At 53.2% G+C, this 18,260-nt stretch overlaps 1 protein-coding gene across 3 annotated transcripts in view; it reads left to right on the top strand.

Moving 5' to 3' along the window:
- Positions 1-1,367: 1,367 nt before the first annotated feature.
- Positions 1,368-18,260, top strand: part of ANKS6 (ankyrin repeat and sterile alpha motif domain containing 6) — a 53,802-nt gene continuing 36,909 nt past the window's right edge. For 2 of the 3 annotated variants that reach the window (XM_087869530.1, XM_087869531.1), the window contains exons 1-9: positions 1,368-1,769; positions 6,076-6,578; positions 9,055-9,099; positions 9,758-9,962; positions 10,938-11,044; positions 12,808-12,956; positions 14,010-14,208; positions 14,972-15,021; positions 17,943-18,152. In XM_087869530.1, the coding sequence (XP_087725656.1) occupies positions 1,414-1,769; positions 6,076-6,578; positions 9,055-9,099; positions 9,758-9,962; positions 10,938-11,044; positions 12,808-12,956; positions 14,010-14,208; positions 14,972-15,021; positions 17,943-18,152 (1,824 nt within the window). In that variant the 5' untranslated portion in view covers positions 1,368-1,413. The remainder of the gene's footprint in view (positions 1,770-6,075; positions 6,579-9,054; positions 9,100-9,757; positions 9,963-10,937; positions 11,045-12,807; positions 12,957-14,009; positions 14,209-14,971; positions 15,022-17,942; positions 18,153-18,260) is intronic. The other variant, XM_045780289.2, reaches the window with a different exon arrangement.

The raw sequence follows: 18,260 nt of genomic DNA on the forward strand, positions 1-18,260 counted from the left end.
TACGAGACTTAGCCATTTACACATCATGTACTGAGCACCTACTATATCCGGCCTTCTGCTAGGCTTTGGGACTACAGCTCAGAGTCTACAGAAGTCAATTACCCCATATCAGAATGTTAATGTTATCACGAAGAGCGGGCGGTGTAAACAGTTCGCAACAGGGCTGCTCTTTGTTAGAAGCTTTTTTCCCCCTCTGCCTGGATGGCACTCTCCCCAAATGTCAGCATGGCTCCGTATTTCCATTTCTTCAGGTCTCTGTGCGAGTATCACATTCTCAGTAACACCTTCTCTACCCATCCTACTATAAAATAACATCCCATCCTTTATCCTATTTACTTGGATTTAGTTATGCTCTATTTATTGTTTCAATAGCACTCATCACTAACACGTGTACAAGTTACTTACTTGTTTGTGTATTTACAGCTTGTCTTTTTCCACCGTCAGCCCCACCAAGGCAGGGATTTTATTTTGTTCCTGCAGCTTCTCCAGCACCTAGAACAGTGCATAGTTGGCACTCCATAAATATTTGTTGAGACCAGAGCACAGAACCCGGTCACAGCGCTCCTGCAGGATAGTCTTGTGACTTAATCTTCCTTAAGTTTCAGGTGTCTCCTCTGTAAACTGGGGGTCGTCACCTGAGCCCTCCCTGGTGGCTGTCAGGATGCTGCGAGGATCAAACATGGGTCTCAAACTTCAGTATGCACCAGAACCACCCGGAGAGCTTGTTAAAATACAGGTGGCTGGGCCCCACACGCACAATTTCTGAGCCGGTAGGTCTGGGGTGGGGTCAGGAAATTTGCATCCGTAACAATGTCCCAGATGGTGTAATTCAAGAATCACTGATGAAAAGACAGGAGGTACAGGAGGCGCTTGTAGCCTTAATTTCCAGGTGAGGACCGGCTCTGTAGGCCCCGCAGGACGTCCCGGGGGCGGGGTACAGAGTGGACCCATCCGAGCCTCACTTCAGGCAACAACTATTCGGGAAGCTAAGGTTAAGCGCCCGGCGCCGGCGGGGTAAGGCACAGCGACGCGCCACAGGCCGGGCCCGAGCGGCGGGGCCCGTTCCGAGCTCGCAGCGTGAGTGGGCTGGAGCAGCCGCTCCGACCTCCGCGCGGGGCAGTAAGTCCCCGGAGCCGCCACGGAGGGCCTCCACCGGGCGCTGCATCGGCAGAGGCGGGCCCGCTGCACTCGGAGCTTCCCGGAACTCACCGTTCCTCCCGGCGCGGCGAGGACGCGCGGCCGGGCCTCCGGCGCGCGCCGGGCACACAGTAGGCGCGCGGCCCCGCTCCCCGGCGCGCGCCCGGCACACAGTAGGCGCGCGGGCGGCGGGCGGAAGGGGGCGCTGGCGCGCGGTATCCGGGGGCGGAGCCGGCGCGGCCGGCCAGGCGGACGGGCGCGGGCCGCGGGGCCGCGATGGGCGAGGGCGGGCTCCCCCCGGCCTTCCAGCTGCTGTTGCGCGCCTGCGACCAGGGCGACACGGAGACGGCGCGGCGGCTGCTGGAGGCGGGGGCGGCGGAGCCGGCGGAGCGCAGCGCGGAGCCCGAGGCGGGCGCGGAGCCGGCGGGGGCCGAGGCGGCCGGGCCCGGGGCGGCGGCGGCAGCGGCCGGAGCGCCAGTGGCCGTGGACTGCTCGGACGAGGCGGGCAACACGGCGCTGCAGTTCGCCGCGGCCGGGGGCCACGAGCCGCTGGTGCGCTTCTTGCTGCGCCGCGGCGCCTCGGTCAACAGCCGCAACCACTACGGCTGGAGCGCGCTCATGCAGGCAGCCAGGTGAGGGGCCCGGGATCCCCAGGGGTGGTGTCCGGCCGTCCCCGTGGCCAGGCCGGCTCAGGTGGCCGGCCCTGCCTGGCGCCCCTGCAGACGGCCCGGGTGGTAACGAGTCAGGGACTCGTTCGAGAGAGCTGGAATGGTAAACTTTGAGCAGCTTGGGATACTACAAGAAGTGGGAGCGCTTTTAATAATACAATCAGAATCTTTGAAACTAGTGGGCCTTTCGAAACAATCTGAAGACCGCGTTGAATAGAATCTTAGAGACACATGATCTTAGAGGTGTTCATTCATTACTTCTTGCAACATGAGTTTCCTAAGAACCTGCTTACCTACCCACCCTACCCTGGGCGACGGGGACACTGTGGGAGCCAGGCACACTGTGGGCCAGGAGCAGCTCACGCGCCAGTGGCCAGGCCAGACAAGAGACAGGCTTGATGGGGAAAGGGCAGAGAGCTCTGGGGTTGGCAGACTCAGTTTGGGGAAGTGGAGGAAGGTTTTTGGTAAGAATGATGTATATATTCAGGTCGAGACTCCATAAGAATTAACAAGGACAGAAGAAATGGGAGGTGGGAACGGGGTGACAGGAGGCCCACGCAAAGGTTTGAAAGCAAAAGTGAACATAAGGCATTGGCAGGACTGCTAGAACGATATCAGTGCTAGGAGAGGGCTGGAAGTAGTGGGAGAGGAGCCTCCCCTGGAGAGGAGTCAGATGCCATGTGGCAGGGCTGAGAAAGATGAGCTATCCTAAGGGCATTGGGGAGTAATAGAAGGTTCTAGGCAGAGTGAGTGACAGAATCAGATTTATGTTTTGGAAAGATCATGTTCACTGCAGTGTGAAGACAGGTTGGAGGGATGGGCTAGAGTTAGCCTGGTTTGCAGGAGATTGCAGCAGTCTAGGGAGAGGTGATGGTAGCCTGGGCCAGAGCAGAGACAGCAGAGGAGAGCAACGAGATGTTTGAGATGTACTCAGGAAGCAGGATGAACAAGACTTGAAGCCCTTCCTGGGAAGGAACTCTGGTATACAGATAAGTCACTCACCCCTGTTGGCCATCCTCTTAGGCCCCACCCACCCTTCAGTTTGGTCTCTGGTGGGTGTTTTAGTATCAGAAGTGGTTACATTCACATTTTATCCTATTCTGAAAATGATAAGCTTTGTCGGGCACTTTTTGTGTCAAGCACAACGTTCAGTGCTTTAAGTGAAGTAACTCATTCAATCCACAGAAATCTTAGGCTGTGTAGGTACTGTTGTCATCCCCATTTTACAGATGAGGAATTGACACTCAGAGAGTTAACTTGCCCAAGGCCACACAGCTAGAAAGTGGCAGAGCCACATTCACACCCAGATGGGTGGCTCCAGCCTCCGGTCTCGGCCATGAATCCTAAAACCCACTGTTTTCTCTTGGTGTTGGCCACAGGGAAGCTACTCACCAAATTGGCCAAGTGCTAAAGGGACAGGTTGCGTGGTGTTTACTTTGGCCCTAACTTCACCCTTGGCCTCTTTACTTTCCTTCTCCTGCCCTTCCTTTCTCTGCCTGCCAGTGTGTCCTCTCTGCCCAGTGCTTTGGGTGGTAGGAGTTTGTGCCAGGTCTTTAAACACAGGTGTTAATTGCCGAAATTAATTGGTAATCACAGCAGCTGTTCAGAAAGCCCCACACTTCCCTGTCCTCAGTAATTACTTATTAGAAACTTAGCATCCACATAATTATCTCAGCCTTCCTTGAATTCTTTTGTTTTCAGCCTAATTGAACAACCTCTTGGGCTACCTATTGGTTCAGAAAGTATTCCAAATGTAAGCATTTCTGTTCAAATTCTCTCCTTTTCTTTCTGTCTGATAATGTTTTATACCAGAAGAGCTGGGGTTTGGGATTTTAGGGCCTAGATTCAAGTTTTGACTCTTGTCACTTTCAAAAGGAGAGGCTCTGGGGCGCCTGGGTGGCTCAGTCATTAGCGTCTGCCTTCGGCTCAGGGCGTGATCCTGGCGTTCTGGGATTGAGCCCCACATCAGGCTCCTCTGCTGGGAGCCTGCTTCTTCCTCTCCCACTCCCCCTGCTTGTGTTCCCTCTCTCGCTGGCTGTCTCTCTCTGTTAAATAAATAAATAAAATCTTAAAACAACAAAAGGAGAGGCTCTGCTTTCCATTCAAATTTTCAGTTTCCTCATCTGTGAAATGGGCATTATCAGTTTATTTCAGAGTTTATTAAGATCAAATGAGATAAAAATGTGACAATACCTTTTAATTTGCTGTGAGGAATTCTACTAGATTTTATTTTACGCTTGATAACTAAATAGTGTGGTCTTTAAAAATTCTCAACTTCCTTGGAGGATACATGAGTTCTCTAGTCCTTTCCATGGCCTGTCTCCAGACCATCCTCTGCGTGGTTATGCCAGTCATTCATGTGACAGGATCTACTCAGCCTCACTGTCAGTCAGCCATCAGTCCTGTCCTCGGAGAGCACACAGTCTAACAGGCAGACATAATGGTAGAAGGAAGGCTTAGACGCATCCTAGAGGCAAGGACCAGGGATTTCGGGTGCCCATATGAAGGGCACCTGAACTCAGGGGGTTCTGGAAGCTGCTCAGAGGAGGTGAGCTCTGAGCTGAATCCTGAAGCAGGATGAAGGGTTTACCTAGGAGAGACGGGAAGGAGAGTACTCTGGGCAGAGAGGCCGGATGGCAAAGGCAAAGTTGTGGGAGGAGTGGAATTTGGTGAGTACAGGCCGGCGTGGAGGGGCTGACGTGGGGGTTGGGCGGAAATGAAGTTGACCGAGTCAAGGTGGATAGGCCTCTTCAGGCAGTGGGAAGCTGGGGAGTGGCCGTCAGGTTTGGGTTTGGGGAATATCATTTTAGGTTTGGACAACCCTACCATGGAGGATGGGCAGGAAGGAACAAGACTGGAGGCAGGGAGACAGGCCGGGGTTGCAGCTTTCTGCATTTGAGTTTCTGTCGTTTTGTGCTCCCCCTTTGCTCTTGGAGAGGAGGAGGGGCAGGCCCAGTCCCCCTGCAGCTGAAGGAGCCAGTTCACCAGCTCTCCCTCCAGAGGCTGAGGTGACCCGGTGCCGTTAAGGTTCACGTCTCTGAAGGTATTTTAAGTTCGGATCAGAGTTTGGCCTTGGCTCTGCCTCCACAGGGAGATGGGAGGACCTAGGTTTACAGGAGGTACGAAACTCACTTCCGGAAAGGAGGGGAAGGCAGCAAGAGATTCAAAACGCTGCCTCGCAGCTGCAGATGCTATGCAGGCGTTGTGGTCTGGTGCGACCGGCCTGCTCTCGTCATTCTTTCCCGGTTAGTCCAAGGCTCCCTCCAGCTCTGACACTCGCAGCTCTGAGCCAGTGTGCCAACCCAAACCCTGCAAAACGGATCTTTTCTGCCCTCTGGTGGCAAAAGGAGGCAGAGATTTTGCTGGGAAGAGGCATCTGTTTTCCTGGTTTTGGAGTGAGTTGGTGGTCGCATGCCTGTCTCCCTGGTCAGCACAAGCTTCCTGGAGGAGGGCTTGGCCCCGCGCCCAGTTCTTAGCCCCGGCGGCCGACATTCCTGCCAGCAGGTGGCAGCAGGCCTCTGGTGAGAGGTGCCTGAGCCCATCTCCGCTGACCACAGCCGGGCTACACCTCTTGGCATGGGGTGCGCTGGCTCATCTTGAAGGACCTTCTGTGTGCGTTTGGGGATGGGTAGGCATGAGTCAGACATGAGCCCTGCCCACGGGAGTCTGCGCAGGCAGAGAAGTAGATTACAAGGCTACAAAGCCGAATAAAAAGAACTCTCTGAGATGTGGGAAGCAGCATGGTATAGGGGAAAGAGCGAGGGGATCAGAAATCAGACAGACCTGGGTTCTGAACCTGACACCATCTCTTACCAGCTGGGTGACTTTGGTTCTTAGTGTAATGTGGAAGGTAAAATGCTTAGTATCTAACACCTATGCAGTGCTCCTTTGGCCAAGCACTGTTCTGAGTGCTATATATATTATATATTTATATATAGTAACTCACTTAACCCTCAGCAGCCCTTGAAGTAGATACAGTTATATCCCTATTTTACACATGAGCCAGTGAAGGCCTGAAGAAGCTAAAGTTCTTTCTCAAGGTCCTGTAGGTAGTGATCGGCAGAGCTGGATTTGAACCTAGACAGAGCAGTTGTTCACCTTTGTGACAGTGGACGTGCGGGGCCAGCACAGTGTCTGGCACCAGAAGAAGGCCTTTTATTATAAGTAGCTATTATGGCTTTAATAATTACTGACAAGTGAGGATTACGTAAGTTGTCTCCGTGTCAGTGCTCCATGTTAGCATCACTAATTCTCCGTCTTCCTCTGGCAGATTTGGGCACGTGAGTGTGGCACACCTCCTTTTGGATCATGGGGCTGACGTCAATGCCCAGAACCGGCTAGGGGCCAGTGTGCTCACTGTGGCCTCTCGGGGTGGCCACCTGGGCGTGGTGAAGCTGCTCCTGGAAGCTGGTGCCTTTGTGGACCATCACAACCCCTCCAGCGAGCAGCCAGGGGCAGGGGACAGCAGGGACGAGCTGTTGGACATCACAGCCCTGATGGCTGCCATCCAGCACGGGCATGAGGCCGTGGTGCGTCTGCTGATGGAGTGGGGTGCGGACCCCAACCGCGTGGCCCGAACTGTGGGCTGGAGCCCACTGATGCTGTCGGCACTCATCGGGAGGCTTGGCGTGGCCCAGCAGCTGGTAGAGAAGGGGGCCAACCCTGACCACCTCAGTGTGTTGGAGAAGACCGCCTTCGAGGTCGCACTTGACCGCAAGCATAGGGACCTTGCAGATTACCTGGACCCACTGACCACGGTCAGGCCCAAGACAGGTCAGGCTGTGCCACCACTAGCCCTTCCCTTCCCCTGCTCTGGCTTCACAGAGAACCCTAAATTGTGTTTAAATGACAAATGCTGAGGATTGCCCAACCAGAGGGCATGCACAGATCAGATTCTGGCCTACGGAACAGTGGGTCTTAAGATATGCTGTGCATAAGAATCAGTTGGGAGTGCCTATTACTTGCAGCTTCCTGGACCATTTGGTATCTGTGGGGAAGAGCCTGGAAGCCCCATAGCAAGGCCCCTCCTTTCCAACCAGATGATTCTGATTCAGGAGGTTCTGGGATCTTTCTAGAACAGGGGTCAACAGACTTTTTCTGGAAAGGACCAGATAGTAACTATTTTAGACTTTGTGGGCCAGCCTCTGTCTTCTAGAACCACCCAATTCTGCTAGAGTGAAAGCAGCCATACATTATATATCAATGAGTGGGTATGGCTGTGTTCCAATAAAACTAATTACCAAAACAGGCTGGGGAGCAGATTTGGCCCAGGACTGTAGTTTGCCAACCCCTGCTCTAGAACAGTGTGCCCTCTGCCTGTGAAGACCTTGGTCTCTATAGGGGAGAGAGGCAAGAAACAAGATAGAAACATAAAATACGTGGTACAGTAGGTGGGCACTACCATGGTGGGGGGAGGAACGGGCAAGGTTGAGGTTTGGGAGTGGAGATTAGGGCAGTGCAGGCTGCCCCTGGTGGGTGGCCTCCTGGAGCAGGTGAGATTGCAGCTGGCTTGTAGGAGCTGAGGGAGTGCTCCAAACAGGCTGTCAGGGAAAAGCCTCCAGGCAGGACAGCAGCAAGGGCAAAAGCTGTGTTATTAATGATAGATTATTAAATAAATAACCATTAGCCCCTAGCTATTTTAATGAGATGCAAGAAATTCACCTGGAAGACCTCCAGTTCTCTCCCTCGCATTAGCTACAGGACAGGGAACCCCCCCACCCCCCTGTGGTTGTTCCTTGGGCTTGGGCAGGGTCCCCAGAACTGCTCTGCTACAGATGCCAACGCTGGCATCTGGAAGGAGGAAGGGACCAGCCCAGGGTCACTTGCCATCAGTGGCACAGCTGCCCCAGCCTCCCGGGGGTCAGTCTAAAGGGTCAGTGATTCTTTTGTATCAGATGGTTGCTTAGCAACCAACCCACAGGCCAGGTGACACCCTTTATCCACAAAGGGTCTTGGCATGAGAAGGCTCTGCCCACAGCAAATTAGACGCTTACACACCTAAAGGAACGTGGCCTATTTTAAACTAAGGTGCAGAATCCTTTCTTAATAGTATTGCACACTTGGTTCTGTGGCCCTGTCTGTACGTCTCTATAGGAACCCTGGAGTTAAGGAGTACCCTTTCTGGGGTGGGTGCCGGTCACTAGTCAAAAGAACAAAAATTGCTGTTTGGATTTCTGAAACGTTTCCCATCTATATTCTTAATCTCTGCAACATATCAGCATGTCATCATCCCCTGTTGTTGATGAGGAAACTGATCATTCTAGAAACACGCACTCAAGCTGTGATACGCTCACTCCAGACTTGGTGATCCCTGCACTGGGCTGCAGTCTCTTCCCAGCTGCCTGACGGGGCTGACCTGGACCAGAGATTTAGCCCAGAATCACAGGTTCCCCCCACAGCCACTCCGTCTCCAGAGTTAGTGGAAGATTGCTGGAAGTCTTGCTTTCGGCCACCTGCGAGGGGGCTGGTGCTGAAGATGTCTGCTTTCTGACAGTAGCACGGTCCCTACAGGCCCAAGTGTGGAGGAAGCTGACCGATGAGCAGATGAGGGAGGGGCGAGCATGGTTTGGGTACAGCGAGGCCCGGGTTTGGGGGTAGGCGTGGGCTCCCATACCAGCCGGGCTGCAGGGACCAGCATGAAAATATCAGGTGGGCAGTGGTCTGCAGGGGGCCACGTCTGCAAGGCTGGGGCAGTGTGACTTTCAGAGTCATTCAGATCACTGCTTATTTGGGAAGGAAAACAAAAATGAACATTGGCTCTTCTGGTGGCCACATCCACGACTGCCCCCTGGGCTCAGCTGCTCAGTGGCTCCACAGCCCTTTGCTTTGGAATTATCTCATGGTTGTACATTTAGTTCTTAGTAGAAAAGAATTGCTTTAAAAAAATTTTTTTTTCATAGGAATCCAGATTTTTCCAAGACTATACTTTTCCATTACATCTAAGAGAGGACATCCCAACGTTTGGCATGCCCCAAAATGATTGCTTTATGGGTGTGGGATCAGGAAATGTTCTGCTTATTCATGTTTCGTTGGCCAGATGACTCCCCAAGATCTCTCTCTTGAGCATATGCGGACACTCAGAACAACTCTTCCAGAAGGGCTGCCGGGTTCATCCGTTACGTGGGTCTCTGATCAGATCGCTTTTGGAAAGTAGATCACTTTTAAAGCTAGGCTGTATTGTTACATGCATGTGACTTTTCTGTTCTATTAAATCTTTCATGGTTAACTTTGAAAATCTTTGTTTACCCAGATGAGGAGAAAAGGCGGCCTGATATTTTCCATGCGTTGAAAATGGGTAAGCGCTTTAGAAAATCTTTTTGGAGATTTATGAATATAGGGACACATTCTCCCAACCTAGTATTTGTAGTCCTTTTCGAGGCCACCCAGAGTGTTTGAGAAAGAAACAGGCATTTTGTTATTTCCTGACAGGGAGGTTCAGCCCCTGGAAACTGGTAGTTATTATGGTGCTTTATACACAAGTTCCAGACTGCTCTCCCACCCCCCTCCCCCAGCCAAACCCTGTGGCTATGTTCTGGCTTTTCCTTACCTCTGAAATGCCTCACTGCCTACCTACCCACTCCATTCTCTTTGTGATGAAGCCTAAAATCTCCTCTCCTAATGTAGACCCCACCTCCAGGAAGCCCTCCCTGATCCTCCCCTCCCAAGGAGATCCGAGCTCTCTGTGTGTACGTTGCCCTTCATGTTTCCTTCACCTATTCTCTTAGTAACACTTCTCTCTCTTAGGACAACTATTTGTGTGCTTGCCTCCGACCCTCACAGATTGAGAGATTTGTGGGTGGGAGCCCCCTCTTCTTCACCTTCGTAGCCCCTCTCATTCCCAGCAGCCCAGTACAGAGGCAGGCTGAGCACCTGTTTGTTACCAAAACCTGCTGGATAAGTTGTCCGGCAGTGCCAGGCCCATAGATCACCAGATATCCTGCTTCTGCTTGCAGGAAACTGCCAGCTGGTCAAAGAGATTGCGGACGAAGATCCTAACTATGTGAACCTGGTCAATGGGGATGGGGCCACCCCGCTGATGCTGGCAGCTGTCATGGGGCAGCTGCCTCTGGTGCAGCTGCTGGTGGAGAGGCACGCCGACATTGACAAGCAGGACAGCGTGCACGGCTGGACGGCCCTCATGCAGGCCACCTACCATGGGTCAGTGCCGGCTCCGCTCCCTCCGTGGGAGGCTGACGGCGCCCTGAGCTGAGATAGGGTTCTTGATGGGCTTTTCTGGTCCTGAGAAACTACAGATGAACTCGGGGGCTGTGAAGACAAAAAAACCAAAGCAGCGCAGGCTCACTCTTTCCTGCATTCCTATTCTTCTGTGTCCTGATGCCTGTGACCTCGTCACAGAATTCACCAGTAACCATAAAAACCTGCAGCAGGAAGGTTTTATGCAGGCAGATAAGTTTCTCTAGGCTGATTTCAGTGGAACAGTGATCGGTTTGTCTGGAGTGTTCACACTGATATTCTTAAGTCTATGTCCCACTGGAAGTGAACATCTGCCATTCGTACCAGTGGCTTCTCGGCAACCGGCAGTGAGACTTGTCCTAACCCTCTCCTTTGGAATAGGCGCCGCCATTGGCTGGTGCTTCTGAATCCCTTCTGATCTTGTCCTCCTGGAGGCCACCTCTTTCGGGTAGGCTGGCCCAGAGGCCAGGAGCTGCAGACCATCTTCCAGCAGCTAGGTGATCTGATTCCAGATTACCAGCCCTTTACTTGCCCTGTTTCAAGTGATTACGGCTCTTTCCTGCGTCATCTTGAAGCAGTTTGTTTTCCTATTTGGTCAGCCTCGGGATTCCGCATCAGACACCTTGGCCTGTGTGGGGCTTCCACAGTGCGGTGGTCCCAATTTGGGGCAGGAGGAGTGGGGACCTGCGTGTGGGCATGGTGGCCACGTGGCTTATCTTTTGTGGCAGGAACACGGAGCCTTTGGTTTCCATCACATTCGGGTCTGACCTGCCCATGGGGTAGGGAAGGAGGAGTGTGAGACAGTTTACAGCTTTCCACACCCTTCTTTCAGGCTCAGAGATGGCGCCCTGTAGTTAATACCATCAGCGTCTTGCCCAAGAGCAAAGCCAGGCTTTCGCTTTCAGTGCGTCTAACTCTGGCTTTTTCTTTCCTCTCCAGGAATAAGGAAATTGTCAAATATCTGCTAAACCAAGGGGCTGATGTCACTCTTCGTGCAAAAAACGGGTACACGGCCTTTGACCTAGTGATGCTGCTGAGTGATCCTGGTGGGTTGTTTTGGGGAAAAGGGTTGTAAACCTGCACAGCCTTTCTCTGGCTAGGAATGGAGAGAATCACCTTTGTTTTCAGCCCCTGCTTACTCGTGGGGGAAGTCACTCTCAAGCCCCAAGGGCTCACCACGTGTTCTCAGGGAACTCACTTCCCTTCTCAGCAAAGGCTGGGCTGGTACCAGGTAATCCCCTGGGCTTCTCCAGCACCAGTCTTCAGGGAGTCTCCCAGGAGGGAAGGCCAGCGAGATAGGCATTTGCCTCAGCAGTCCACACAAGTCCTAGAATGGCTTCGTGGCCAGAAACCCCGACTTGGGGGAAACAAAAGGCCCCTTTGACAAGCAGCATCAGAGATGGGCCAGTGGCCTCCTCCGCTGAATTGTGTAGGTAGAGGCCGCTGGGTCAAGGGCACCCTGCTGGGGGTGTCGCCATCCGTAGTCCCACCTTTCTTGGTCCCTGCGGGCAGCTGGTGCTCCCTTTGGACCCTCCCCCACTGTGATAGGCCCTCCTCTGGGACCTGAGGCATCCAGTCAGTCAGCTTAGGGGTCAGAGTTTGTCTGTCTGTCCTGTCTCCTGTTGCCTTGGAATTTCAGCCCAGGAACGGAGAGAGGCTGGGAGGCCCTTCTGACCCACAGACTTTGAGCCCTGAGCCAGATCCCAACATGCTGGCCTTGGGAGAGGACTTGACTTCCCTAGTCCCAAGTGGAGTTACTCCCGCTGCCTCTCTTGGCTATGGGGTGGCAGGCCAGAGCACCCTACCTTGTTGCCAGCATTGCCCCCCTCACCCTACCCCTGCTGCAGGCCCCACGTGTCTCAGATGCATACCTGGTTCCATTTCATCCTCGCAGGGCGCGTGAGGGGAAGCAGAGCTTCATGTCCGCTTGTGGAGGGGAGGTGACCAGGGCCAGGGGAAATGACCTGACCCAGCTGGCGAGGTGGGGTTCTCCACCCAAGTCCAGTGAGCTCACTCTGCCTCATTGGAGACCCTCCCAGCGTGCGAAAGAGTTCTTGTCATTAGAACCCATCCCCAGCATCACGCATGCTTTTCTCGAACAAACTCGTGTCTCTCTGTGTCTCTTTTCTGTTGCCCCCTGACCACATCCCCACTCCCTTGTGCAGTAAGGCAGTCTGTCCCTAGTTGATTTTTTTCCTAGTGGGTTTTTTTTTTTAACGAAGTTTTTGCCTGAAATTTTCTAAGAAACACATGCTTATTGAATACTTGGAGAGAAGAAAACGCAGTCATCAAGAGGAAAACACTGTTAATAGTTTGTAGTATTTTCTTCTCGGTCTTGTTTATTGTTTGTTTTGGTAACCCAGGTAATAATAACAATACTTAACCTTTCTTAAGCACTTACCTTGTGCTAGAAATTCCCTCAAATCCTCCAGACACCTTTGCGTGGTGCATACTCTCACCCCTTTTCCAGAGACACAGAGAGGTTCCCTCATTTACCTGCAGTTGCACAGCCAGGGAGGGACAGAGACAGGATTGAAGCCCCTGCCATCTGGCTGCAGAGTCTGTACTTTTAAACCACGTTACCCCCCCGTCTTTCTGTGGGGAGAGGCCTCCTGGTTTTTCTTTCTGGTGAAGTACATTGAGCCCTGTAGCCTGTTTGCCGCCTTCGGACCAGATTGGAGGATGGGCAGTAACACAGACTCTGGAGTCATAGGGCTGAGTTCTGAGGCTGCCCGGGGTCTCCTTGAGCCCTCTCCCCATGGCCCAGCAGACGTATTTGCAGGTAAAGCGCTGCCTTTTGTGTCCATAGACACGGAACTTGTTCGACTGCTGGCATCTGTCTGCATGCAGGTGAATAAAGACAAAGGCCGGCCCAGCCACCCACCACCTCCGCCCCACTCAAAGGTCCGACAGCCCTGGAGTGTCCCAGTGCTGCCCGATGACAAAGGCGGGCTTAAGGTTGGTCTTTTCCTGTCCTCAAGGCTTTAGAGAGCCAGGCTGTTGGGGTGGGGGATGCCTGCCGCTTCCTGCTAACCCTGGGCTGGTTTAGGCTGGGCTGAGGGCGGCCCAGCAGGAGCAGGAAGTAAGCTGGGGGTGAGCAGTAAGCATGGCAGGTATCGGGGAACCAAATGCCTCTCCTCCAGGCCGGTGTGTGTGCGGCCTCTGCATCCGCACATGGGCTACTACCGCTGGCGCTGGTCTCGGGTCTCCCGCAGCCTACAGGCCTGCGTCCACTGCCTTCTGGAAATACCAGAACAACCTCCAGTTGCTCATTTCTAACTGCAAGCTGAGTATTTTTCTTTGAATTTCTCATCCTCCCCATCCTTCTCTATTTGTCTGAAATCAAACATCCCTCTCCTCCATCCCATCTGGGGTTCTAACGCCCCCGCGGGTCTACACCCTCGGCACTCCGTTCCTGTCCATAGCTCACGCAAGCCCAGGTCTTCCTCTCGGTGTTGTTTGCATAGACCCCTGCAGCCCTGTCCTCGCCATGTCGTAGCCTCCGAGCTGTCATGTGGTTATGGGACACCCTGGGGTGTGGCACCGGTCCTCTCTCTGGGTGGGGAGGCATCAGCTGCTGGAGCAGATGGCCCAGGCCTTGCTGTGGACACCTGACACCTCTCACACTGTCACGGGAACGGGGGGAAGAGGTTGCACAGTGACTGATATGACGGTGTTTGGCGCCGCCTCTTGTCCATCTGTCTGTGACTCACTGTAAGACACTGAGCAAGTTGGCACCCCATCTGGGTCTCTGTTTCTCAGTCTGTGTGATGTGGAGACTGGCGAGATGAGGGGTGGCAGATAGGGTCCCCTGTCAGAGGCGGTCCCCTAAGGGCTGCATCAGGAAGGATTTGGAGAGAACCATGGCTTTGTGGGACAGGGTGCGGAGGCCCATTTGGAAAACTTGTCATGCGCCAGAGAGAGCAGAGGGGAAACATGTGAAGTGTACTCACCATCCCTGGGCTGGGTATTCCTGGAGCATGACCCCTGCTCTTCGGCATTCCCTGGCAGTCCTGGTGGAACCGAATGTCCAATCGGTTCCGGAAGCTCAAACTGATGCAGACCCTGCCCCGTGGGCTCTCCAGCAACCAGCCTTTGCCTTTCTATGATGAGCCAGAGTCAGCGCTGGACTCCACAATGAGGGCGGCCCCCCAGGATAAGACAAGCCGCCCGGGCATTCATGATGTGGCCCCCACAATGAAAGAGAACGGTAAGAAAACACTGTATGTGCTGTAGAATTTCCGGAATGGTCAGACCCAAATCGTCTGCCCTTGGTCCTACCTCCTGGGCTGATGTCAGAGGTGAGATGCTATTGGGATGTGACACAGGAGCAAAGTGGCTGGTCTGAGGAAGGACCAATAGGCAGGGACACCAGTGCAGTCAGCGTGATAGAATGGGGACGTTGGTGGCAAGAGTCCCTGGTCTCTGTCCCACACACCCTGCTGAGGAACCTGAGGCCAGTTACTGCCTCTCTCTTGCCTCTGATAGGTGCTTTTCCCACCTGTCCAACATGATTGGTCTCTGGCAATGGAAGGGTTTTGAAACAGAACGAGTTATCTGGTGGGAGATTTGGGGGTAGTGAGCTTCCCACCACTGGAGGTATTCAACAGATTGGATGACTTTGCCAGGGCCCCACACTGATTGGACAGTTGATTAGATCACATCCCTTCTCCCAGATTCCCCACACGCAGACTAGCTCCTTCAGCAGCACGGTTGGAGACAGACTACTGAGCTGGGTGCACCCCTGTCTTGACCGGGCATGGCATCGGTTTATGGAAAAGCTGAAAACATGCTTTGAGAGATGCCTTTTAAATGCTTTCCTTCCATTCAAATATTGAATACCAATTATTATTAAATATTTAATCACCTGGGTGAGTTGGTTTTCCAGGATGAAGGCCAGTCTGGTCACTCATCCTCATGCTGTGAACCTGATTGGGGGGGATCATTTCAGGAAATTTCCATTTGTCTCTCAGGTCCTGGGAGCACGAGAGGAGACAAAGAAGATGTGTTATTGACAACCATGGTGAGTGTAGGGCTTTTCAAAAAGCATTTCAGGTCTCTACCAGTCATGAGTTGATTGATTTCCAAGGCTGGATGTAGACATGTGTCTGTCTTCGTGGTGATCACAGATGGGGTTGATGTCAAAAGCGTCACCCCGGGCCTGGCTGTGGCACTAAGGAATTAGAACAGACGCCAGCCCAAAACCGCGAGTAAGGCTGCGCTGGTGCGCAGGGGCCAGATGTTAGCTCTGAGGGTGTTCACAGGGAGACAGCACTGAGGACAGGGCTTTGAAGGCTAGGACTTGATGGACAATGGACTCACCATTTTGGTTATGGGGAGTCAGGGGGAGAGGAGTCACAGAGGAGGCTGTATTTCCAGCCTGTGAGGCCTCGGTCTCCTCATCTAGGAGAGTTTGGCTATGAGTAACAGAAGTCCTCAGATGACAATGGCATAGATGAGACAGCAGCTTATTTCTCAAGTGCAGTTCAGGACTGGTCGCTGACCCATGGAGTTAGGGACCTTCTTCCTTCTACGCGTTCTTGGCCTCTGTTACCAAGATGGCTGCCAGAGCTGTGGCCATTACTGCCCCATTCCAGCCAACAGGAAAGATGAGGGGAGAAACAAGTGGCCGTGGGCACATACCAGGTGTCTTTAAAGTTTCCTGGGAACTCACCCATCACTTCCACTTATATCATTTCGGCCAGCATGTAGTCACATGGAGTCACTGTGTGAGAGGTTGGGAAATGAAGTCTCTGTTCCAGGTGGCTGTGTCCCATCGCAATGCCAGGGGTGTCTACTAAGGAAGATGTGGAAGGATGGATACCGGGGGACAGTTAGCAGTTTCTGGTTTAAGGGATGCTATCCCTCATGGTTGTTTCTTTGAATAAGTTTATTCCCAGGAAGTTCTTAGCATAGTGCCTGGCCCGGAATGAGCTCACAGTTATCTGCTGTGTGCCTTGGACCTGTGACTTCACCTCTCTGGGCTCACGTGCGCTTGTTTGAAATGCGAGCCTCCTGGTTGGGGTTGAACTCAAGTCCATTTAGCTCTAAGACCCTAATCTGGAGGCTGACCAGGAGAGGGCAGTATTGGAGAGGAGAAGGGAGCAGACGCATCCCCAAGAAGACCTCAGCTGCCTCAGGGACCCACGGCACCTCGGGCTGAGTGCTGACAGGGATCTGCTCTCTCCGCCCCGCCCTGCTATGCAATAGCTATGAATCTGTGTCTTTAGACCAGTTTACCAAGGGGCGGAGCTTGTGCTGCCCGACACTTGATAATCTCATTAAATAGCAGTAATTACTTTTGTATGAAGACAAGGGCTGTTACTGAAATTTTGGAAGATACAGTAAAGTAGAAAGAAGAACATAAAATCATCCTTGATGACACGTGATCGTGACTGACATTTTGTGCTATATGTCTTTTGAGTATTTTTCTAGCTGTTTTTTAGCATCTCCGAGTGTATCATGTCATATATAACAACGGCAAATACATCCCAGCCCTTACTAAGCACCAGCCACTCTTCAGAGCACTTAACATATAGTCACTCATTCAGTCTCCCCGGCATCCCTGTGAGGTCGGCGCTGTTCTCTTCCCCATACTGTGCTGAGCCTGACTTACTCCCAGTTCGTCTGACCACCTGTTGCATGTCATTAAACACGCTTTAGCCACATCACATTGAATGACTGCACGATACGACATTCCAGCATGGGGATGTGCCTCATGAACCAGTGAAGGCTCACCTGTTGGACTTAGGGGTTTTAGTTTTTGTTGTTTTCACAGATCTGATGAATATTCTTATGCCTCAATTTCCCCTGCTTGCCTGACTGTTTCCTTGGGATAAATATATAGAAATAGAATTTCTGGGTCAGTGGGTGTGAATGTCATTGACTTCCAGAAAGTTTGCAACACTTTAGACTCTGTCCGCAACGAGTGAAAATGCCCATCTGTGGTGGGTTTGCAGCTGTGAGCATCCCTAGTCCTCTCCCAGCCCGATCCCCACTGCTCGATGAGGTTGCTGAGGTCCAGACGGGACAGCACCGCTCACAGACTCTCAGAAAAGCTCAGGACAGCCAGGGTGGGACCCAGGATGCCCGACCGCAGTCTGCCTGGGCACGTCCCTGTTGCCATCTCCTCGTGCCCAGTGGAAGGCACCAGTGCACCGGCTTGCCCCTCCCCAGATGGAGGATGGCCAGGGAGCCCTGCCGAGGGGGCGTTTGCAGCCATCCTTGCGGAGATGCGCGCCTGCCCGGCTCCTGAGGCAGGTTTAGCTGTGGGATGCCCTTCCCTGCAAGGCACCATCTGGCACCAAGTCCACTGTCTTTTCTTAATTAAAGTTAGTGTGGACCGTGCGAATGCCTTTCCTTGACAATCCACCAGTCATCATTGTGTGGATTTTATACTAACCCTAAATCACATTTTCAAAATATAAAATTACAGTTAAAAATGTCAGCAGTGGGAGGTGTGGCTGGAGTAGGAAGGGTGTGGTGGGATGGGGAAGGGAGTGTTTGCTAGGCCCACAGAGAGCCAGCCTGGGCCTCCCAGTGCCCCCCCCCCAATGCCCTGCTCCTTCCTCCTGAGACCCCCAGCGCTGCACACATGTCCTGCAACTCTGGCTGCCAGGCCTGCCTGTATTCTGCTCCCTGGGCCTGCAGTGCCCTTCCCCCCCCACCACCACAGCACACTTGGCATCCTTTAGCCTCCCCTCAGCTCCCCATCCCCTCTATCTCCATTCTAGCTGCCGTGATGGACCCAAAAGAAGCTGGGGGTTAGAGGAGAGTAAACAAGGGTATTGCTGGGTTACTGGGAGGAGAGCAGAGGATACCCGTGGGTTTCTGGCTAGATTTGTGTTGGGGGGATGAGGGGCTAAATAATGGTTCAGGAGAAACCTGGAGAGTTCCACGAAGAGCCCCCCGGGGCTTGTCTAACCCAAAGCTTGTCTTTTTCAGCTTCGCAATGGAGCCCCCTTCCCCAGACTCCCGAGTGACAAGCTGAAGGCAGTCATCCCCCCTTTCTTACCCCCTTCCAGTTTTGAGCTGTGGAGTTCGGATCGGTCTCGGACATGTCACAGTGGGAAGGCAGAGCCCGTGAAGACTGTGCTGTCCCAGAGAGCCGGCAGGGGCGCCCCCGTGGGCGCCGCTGGTGGGAGCACAGACGCTGTAAGTCACCGGGTGCACGAGTTTTGACACATCACTCACCACTCACTGAAGTTGGGGTGTGTTGCAGGCAGAAGGGACCTCAGACCTGCTAATCCAGCAAGGTCAAAG

This window comes from Ursus americanus, chromosome 18 (genome assembly GCF_024610735.1).
Source record: "Ursus americanus isolate L20-20 chromosome 18, mUrsAme1.1.p, whole genome shotgun sequence".
In the NCBI taxonomy this organism is placed as follows: Eukaryota; Metazoa; Chordata; class Mammalia; order Carnivora; family Ursidae; genus Ursus; species Ursus americanus.